General features: G+C 34.8%; 1 protein-coding gene across 1 annotated transcript in view; it reads left to right on the top strand.

Moving 5' to 3' along the window:
- The window catches only part of ZDHHC2 (zDHHC palmitoyltransferase 2), a 25,941-nt gene that overhangs the window by 14,567 nt on the left and 2,895 nt on the right, over window positions 1-8,479 (top strand). The window contains exons 7-12 of the mRNA XM_010173144.2: window positions 2,393-2,513; window positions 3,237-3,369; window positions 5,861-5,987; window positions 6,188-6,280; window positions 7,526-7,635; window positions 8,069-8,145. Coding sequence (XP_010171446.2) covers window positions 2,393-2,513; window positions 3,237-3,369; window positions 5,861-5,987; window positions 6,188-6,280; window positions 7,526-7,635; window positions 8,069-8,109 — 625 coding nt within the window. The 3' untranslated portion in view covers window positions 8,110-8,145. The remainder of the gene's footprint in view (window positions 1-2,392; window positions 2,514-3,236; window positions 3,370-5,860; window positions 5,988-6,187; window positions 6,281-7,525; window positions 7,636-8,068; window positions 8,146-8,479) is intronic.

Genomic DNA, 8,479 nt, shown 5'->3' on the forward strand with positions numbered 1-8,479 from the left:
TGATTCATATGTAACAACTCTGATACTAACAAGGTGCATTAGCAACACCTTAGGAACTATTTGAAACATCTCTCCTTTGTCTTTTATGTAGTCTGAAAATAATTTAGCATCTCCTTAATTCTGTCATGCTTTTTGTTAACTGAGCTACATCACCTTCAGTGCCTTGTAAGTTATTTTTTTGCCTGGCATTTTCAGTAAACTAACTCTTGAGATAGAGCTGATATATCTTAAAAATTAATTGTTTTAAATGTTATCTGTAATCCAAATTTTAACCTGGAATGTTCTTTTGTATGAATGTTTCACTGCAGCAGCACACCATTACTTAGCAAGTTTTCCAAACATTTATCAGTTTTACTCTTCCTCAAAATGTTAGACTTTAAATTATCCACCATTCTTGGGTCTTACGATTGGATACTACACGTTCAAATAGCATAATTACAAAACCTTGGTGTTTACTTTCTCTTTAATCTTTTGAGGAACTATCCACTTCCAGTAAGAACAGCTCAGTGTGTGGCTTTGTCAAAACTGGGAAGTGGGCTAATTTATGAAAGTTTTGGGTTTTTTTGAATTTGTGTGCTGTATGCAATAGTGCAAAAGAACAATGAGAAAGAAATCTTGTCTTTGATTCAATAAATTTCTTCTTTGGTGAATAACATTTAACGTGATATTTCTTTTCTCACTAATCAGTGTCATAAAGTAAAAACTGTCATAAAAAAAATATCATAAAAGTGAAGTAGGGTTATCGTAGAAACCTCGCATCTGAATTGCTTCCAGTTTATAATGGAATTGTTAACTGACATATTTAATGAAGAAGACACTATACTGTGGAGAATTGTAATTTTACTTTCCAGTAAGAATCATTATGAGCTTATAAACACATCTTCTGTTTGTTGGGATTTTTTTAATTAGAACAATCTCTTGTGAATCATCCTTAATTGTAGTTAATATGGATGTTTAGCTATTGCTGTATGTTTCAATGGTGATGCTAAATTTAATGTTTAGCCAAGGTAGCATGTTTTGTAAAACAAAAAAGCCAATAACAAAACAAAGAAAGCCCCTATCCACTGGATAACAGTAGTGTACAGTGAAAATTTATTTGATATTTTAGGATTTTACCCTATTTGGACTACTGTGTATCCTGCCATTACCATCACTGTCTCCCTGAAGAGGATAGGTGCAATAACTCTTCCTGTACTTCTAGAAGAAGCTAAAATTGAGACTTGCCACCCCATCTAATTTTTTTATAATTATTTTTCAACACAAAAGTGCTTTCATGGGTGTAGTCTTATCTTACTTGGCTGATCTCTCTGACAGCAATATCAATTAGTTAAAGAAAGTATATTCTTTTTTTTTTTTAAACTCATATGGAGAGTTATATCAATGTTAGCAGTGCAATAACTTTAGTCAGCTTCTTAATGCAACCAAATAAAAGACAATGAAAGCTGCTTACCAATAAACTGTCCATGGGCAGCACTTCAGTATTTTTCATTTGGTGGATGTAACATCATTACATGTTTAATAGCACTCTAAAATTCTTAATACTTAAAATATTGTCTCTAATGTGAAGCTGCTGTGGTACTAAGTGTACCCTCATCATGCCTCTGATGATAGTGTATACTAGCTGGTCATTATCATGTACAAATTCTTTAAAAATGGGAAACAGATGAACTTGAAGCCCATAAGTAAAAATGTTAAAATGAGATTAATTTTAACATTTGGATGTATATTAAAATCTTCCTAATGTTTTTTATTTGCTGTCATGTTGTCACCGATATGGAACATTTTCTGTTTATTCAACAGTAGTATTTACCTTTATATATAAATGTCAATATTTTTAGGGATCTCCTGTGAATACTCTTGAGAATCTTACTAAGAAGGTTTACACTAATATATAGCATGATTAATGAAGGAGGATGTGGATTAAATGAGACTGCTTTTATTCTCACAAAATTCAGTAGAGATTCAAAATCTTGGCCTGTAACTGTCCCAGCTGTTACATGCCGTGTGCCCAATGGTAAATCGCAGATACTTAAACTTACCTACAAACTAAAAAATTAACTGTATGCTGCAATCACATTTACATTGTATATGCTGGGAACAGATTTCATACAGTAAGTCAAAACTGAATTTCAGTAAATTGTTGAAAGTGGTATTACCTGGTAAAGTTCTTTGGGTTTGTTGTTGTTTTGGTTAGAATTTCTGCACTCATTTGGGAGTTGAAGCTAAATACATTTCAGTAGCTTGAGACATCATAGATAGGAAGCAAAACTTGGTTTACATACTGATACTAACTTTTTTAGAGTAAATATATTTAATCCTAAATTGGATTAAAGCAAAGCAAAGAACTTTATTTACATTCCATGCTTATTTTTACTTTTTTTTTTTTTATCAGGGTGAACAACTGTGTAGGATTCTCCAATTACAAATTTTTTCTTCTCTTCTTGGCTTACTCTCTACTGTATTGCCTTTTCATTGCTGCAACGGATTTACAGTATTTTATCAAGTTTTGGACAGTAAGTACTCTACATACTGTTTTTAAGTGTATGAAGTTACTATTGTGCAAGAAGCCTAAGATTCAAGGCTTTACATAGTAATCTAGTATCTCCTAATATGGGGTACAAAAGTTTATCTAATAATCATAGCCCTCTATTTTTTTTCCTGTTTATCATAGGTTATGAAATTTCACTTTTTCCTACACTATTTTGAAGCTGTGTAGAACAATTTACAAAACATTTTACAAGGGAATTTAAATTGTAAATAGGTTTTGTTAACTGCTGTTAATGATGTGCTATGAATAAGCTTCAGAGAAATTTTCTAGTATTTTAATGATGATTATCTGGGTTCACAGCTTAGGATATTACCTTCTTAGATGTGCATTATTTATGCTATTATATGATTATTCTGAAAAAGCTAATTAAACAAGATAATTTTTGTAAAGATAAATTATTCTTTTCTAAAAGGCAGTTCAAAGTTCAGATCCAAATTGCAGGTTCTTGTTGTCAGCATTTATAATTTCTGAAGAAAGGGCCTGTTTCTTTATCTTAGATGCTGTCAACAACCTAGTCGCATGGTCATCTGTGCATACAAGGTGTATAATTCATTTATTCGGACCCTTGTTGCATGATATGTTTGTGCCTGCACTGAATTTGATTTGGCTGAACAGAGGATTATTAATAATCAAATGAAACAGCAATTTCCCCAATTCTAATGGCTTTTATTTATTTATTTATTTTTAGAATGGCCTTCCTGATACTCAAGCCAAGTTCCATATCATGTTTTTATTCTTTGCTGCAGCTATGTTTTCTGTCAGTCTCTCTTCTCTCTTTGGGTATCACTGTTGGCTTGTCAGCAAGAATAAGTCCACATTAGGTAAGTAGATTTAATTCTTCAGTGTTTGACAGGAAAAAATAAATATTAGATGCATATTATATGTTTGGGGGTAACGAAAAAAGTGGGCAATCCTCTGCAGGTTCTTTGGATCCTGGTTAGAAGTGCCTGCATCTGGCAATATCCAGTACTGACTCCCCAGTTCTGCTGCTCCCTGGAAATTCTGACTCTTTTTCTCCTGCCCCAAGGGACCAAGCTATTAGTAAACTTAGCCTCTTCCTCCCATCCACAGCTTGTTAACAGAAGCTGAACAAATTGAAAAAAAAATGATATCACTGTAATAAATGTTAGACACACTAACGCATGCTTGCACAAGTGCTTCTTGTTTGGCATTTCCAGTCCCAAGCCAGAGTCCTCTGATGTGTCTCAGTTGGGGCAGTGTCTCCAGCACTTTGTTCCCACCTTTGCTCCCTGCAGAACCAAAGTTCCTTTGTTCAATTCAGTTATAATTTTGTTTAAAAGCTCTGAAAGGCAGAGTTGTTAATTCCAAAACTTTGCCTGTACTGGAGGCAAAGAGCAGAAAAAAAAATAATCTGGAAGGCAGGTTGATTGTGGCCCTGGTGTTGTTAGTTTTGATCAACATAAACAAGCACAGAGACAGTGTCAGAAAATGATCTGATCCAGAAGAAAAGGCTTTAAGGCAGTGCTTCCATATTTAGTAGTAAATGAACACAGAGATCTGAAAGGCGGTTTCACAGTCGTGAGTCCTGTCTGCCACATAATCAAGGATGCATAGAAAGGACTCTGTGTTATGAGTTAATTTTAAAAACCTCAAAGAAGATGGCCTGTGCCTCTACTATGGGAGTGTGTATATGACTACATTGAGCATCACTGTTAAACCAGGAGTTCCCAACACTTGGATGAGTGTTTGGTTGGTTACAAAACTTGTTAAATTAAGAAAAAAATAAATGAGTAAGTAGAGGTGCAGAAGATTTGATTGCCTGTTTTATACTATATCCTGGACTGTAATAATACCAATTTGCAATATATTCATTAACGTTTCTAAATCTCTAAATATTTTTCTCTTTATACAAGCTGAATTACAGTAAGCCAACGAATTGATTTTTTTTTCCAGTTCTCTTGAGATTTATGAAGATGTAGGCGATTAACGGAAAACTTTTAATATATATAATTGGAAGAAAGCTTGTTTACTTAAGGATTTCTTGAGAGTTTGTGGGTCTCTTCAGTATTCTGAAAAAAATTACCTACCTAGCACTGGAAAAAAATTGTTCAGTCTAGTTTTAAGTGGAGAAAAGTTTTATTAACAATGCTTAAATGAACAGAAGAAATATTCTGTATATAAGTATATATAAATATATAATATTCTGTACAGAAGTATTCTGTTTATAAACTGTTCTTATTTTAATGCAAAAAATAAATTGTTCAAAAGTAACCATAATGCAGTACACTTCTAGTTCAACATTCTGTGTTTTTAAAACAAATTGACCTCCATGCAGGTAATATACCAAGTTTTCTGTACACTTAAGCTACTCAAAAAGATCTGTTTGTCTCTTCTTCCCATTTTACTTTGGGAAATTGCTTGAGATGTGAAACCCTGAACGTGCAATAGTTTGATAAGGAAGCCATGGAAGCTTTAAGTGTGAATGTGCTTCCTTCAGTCATCCTGGGAGCTGATTTCCTAGCCCAACATGGTCATCTAAAAGAGTATCTCTATTTTCCCTTGCCCCTTCATTAAAGCACCTTGTAACTAATGCATACTACATGTTGAAGGTCATTTCCAGCAGCTCATAGCTAAGGATTTACTGCAGAAGGATGATCTTTGCATGGTTCCAGCATGGCTTTTGTGAGCTGTACTGTCAGGACATCAAGGCGTAGTTTGCCTACTATATATATAGCTAATTAAGGGAATTAAATGGATATCAGTCACTTGGTGGAAAGTGTGAATGAGTTTTCTGCTTCAGGCACTCTGCACCACTTGAAGCTATATTTAGCTCTCTTCTCTAGAAATTTAGGTTGGACATCCATGGGGAATTATCTTGGTCTACTAGTAAAGTGCTTTCTTTATGCAGCTGTAAAAAGACACAGTATTTTCATAGGTCAGGGTGTGAAAAGCTAGTCTTACTACTAAAGTGGGCTAAGCTTTTCTTCTTTGCCATTACTCTTTCTATAGTAAACCCTTTATTTAGGTTTTTCTTTCTTAAACACTCTCTGTAGTATAGTCACTTGCTGAAATATTCATATATCACCCTTTGTTCAAAAGTGAGTTCCTCACTCTTCCTTGCCTTGATTAGGGAAGAGGAGACTTCCACCCTTTCTCAGCCATAGGACTTCACTGCATGCACAGTGACTGTGTCGCACTGCCTGTGGCTTTCTTGAGTGGACTAGCTTCTTCAGTAATTTGGGCAGTACAGCCTTTCCTCTTGGATGATGGTATCATCAGTACAATTGCCTAAATAGTGATGTGAAACTTGAATATGCTATCTTGTGAAGAAATCTTTTTTTTTCTTTTAAGAGGTATTCAGAGCTCCCATATTCCGTCATAGAACAGACAAGAATGGCTTTAGCTTGGGCTTCAGCAAAAACCTAAGGCAGGTGTTTGGTGATGAGAAGAAATACTGGTTGCTGCCTGTGTTTTCAAGGTATGCTCAGTTCTAATGCTTTGTTTGCTGAAACTTGCATTATCAGGATCCATAGGGTTGGGGGGGGGTTGGGTTTGTTTGGTTTGGGGTTTTTTGTTAGTTTTCTGCTATTAGCTATGCTAATGTTCACTTTAGAAAAAAAAAACCCAGTTATTAAAAGTATTTTTTTGTAAGTATGACACTAACTCTGAATTTTTCAGTCTAGGGGATGGTTGCTCCTTCCCAACTTGCCTTGTGAATCAGGATCCTGAGCAAGCTTCCACACCTGGTGGTCTTAGTTCAACATCCAAAAAGTAATCTCCTTTTTGTTACTATTTCAAATAGCTGATATTCTATATTTTCCTTTGCACATAAAAAGAGAACCATGTATAAGGTACTTAAAAGTGGCAAGCAAATGAAGAGTATCCTATTAAGAAATACAAGTCAAATTTTAAACTGCTAAGTTGTAATTCATAGAATGGTTTGGGTTGCAAGGGACCTTTAAAGGTCATCTAGTCCAACCCCCCTGCAGTGAGCAGGGACTTCTTCAAGTAGATCAGGTTGCTCAGAGCCCTGTCCAACTTGACCTTGAATATTTTCAGCCAATCTTCAGACTTACATTTAAATTTATGGAAACAAGTTTGGGACACCCCCACCCCATGTGCTTTGTTCAGCGGCATCCCAGGACCTCAGATTTCCACACCAGCCGAAACACTATCAGTAACATTCTGTTCTGCATCCATATGAGATAGTTGGTCTGTCTGCCTGCCATGTGGATGTGTTACCTTGCAGGGCTTTTGCAGGAGGCCTGCTTCTTTGTATCCCATAAAAGATGCTTCACATAAGGGAATCCCAGGTCTCAGCAACTTGTGCCAGAGCACAGGAAGCTGCATAAAAGATGCACATTTTGTTTCTGCTGATACTAGGAGACATTTTCTTAATCTTTATTCTTCATGTCCATGACATCTTTAAAGTATGAAAAGTATGCAGATTTCCCTTAAACTAAATAAATATAATATCTTAGTATTTCATATTGTAACTTTTTAGCAACCTCTATGTAATGAAGTGTGTGATAAGTATAGTAGACTTGAATATGTGACTAAGAAATTAAAATGGAATCATATTGACAATCTTTTATTCATAAAAGAAACACATTACTTTTCAGCTAGCTGTTTATTGATGTTTTCAATCTTATCCCAATGATCCATAGCTTATATTAAGCAAGAGATTTTGGAAATGTTCTCTCCATTATTAATCGTGTCACGTTTGTTGTAGAGGGCGTGAGTATGGATAGAGTGCATCTGAAACTGAAGTACTTGTATTAATATATAATAGCTGTCAAAGAAAAAAAAATAAATCAGTGTTTCCCTGCTCTGTGCTAGGGAGTTGTTTTTTAGACTGTGCTTGCATCTGTGACAACTATGCAGTGATAAAAGTGTAGTGATTCATCAGAAAAGAAGCAAGGTAAATGCTGCGTATGACAAACTGTTTGTAATGTGTGGTAAGATAATGAAAAATTATTGCAGTTTACTACAATGTTCTTTTTATTTGCGTTACAGTGAGAACCATCTGTTTCCTGCAAAGCCACTGCGTGATTCCCAGAGCCACCTTCTCACGGATACGCCATCTTGGTCAGATACTAGTGCAAAGGCTGAAAAGGGCAAAGTTGGTAAGGAATTAATTTATGCTGCAATGATTCATTTTGTAATAAACTAATTTTGGATGATACAGCGTAAAAATGACCAAGGTCACTTGGTTTGTATTCATGAAGCTTATTTGAAATGCATGTTTGTAGGAGGTACCGTGTACCAAGCTACTGTGCCCTTCCCAGTTAAACCTGACCAAGAGATATTGAGAACAATAACATCAGTAGGTGCTAATTATCTTTTTACCTGAGACTGATAACTCCTAGGGACAAATTGCTTGTACCCGAATATGATGACACCTTGTTGCAGCTAGTGCCATGTAATAGACACAGGACAGGAATAGACTTGGTAGTAGTGGAACAACATTAAGAAGGATTGATAATTAAAGGCTCTATTATTTGCTGAAATAGACATGAGATCTTTTGCTATGGAAATGTAATTTTTTTGTCTTTAAAGGTATGAGCAATCCTGCATTAACCATGGAAAATGAAACATAATTTCCTTAAAAGAAACAGCTGAATATATAAGGAAAGGTATGTTAATATGTACTTAATATTTTATTCCATGATTCCTTACCACTTAGAGAATGCAAAAAGAAAATTACTAAAGCAACTCCTATCTGTTTTCTTCAATTTTTTATTTTTTTTTAACCATGAGGTAGTAGCACATGAATTCACAGTTTCAAACTAAACCTCCTATTTCTTGGTGTGTCCTGTTTGCAAAATAGTTGAACCTCTATACCCATTGCTTTTAGGTAATATTCCAAAATATTATTATTATTCCCTTTCTTTAGAAAGATAATGAAATTATCATAGAATCATAGAATGGTTTGGGTTGGAAGGGACCTTAAAGATCATCTAGTTCCAA

Source organism: Antrostomus carolinensis, unplaced genomic scaffold, assembly GCF_000700745.2.
Source record: "Antrostomus carolinensis isolate BGI_N321 unplaced genomic scaffold, ASM70074v2 scaffold19488, whole genome shotgun sequence".
NCBI lineage: Eukaryota > Metazoa > Chordata > Aves > Caprimulgiformes > Caprimulgidae > Antrostomus > Antrostomus carolinensis.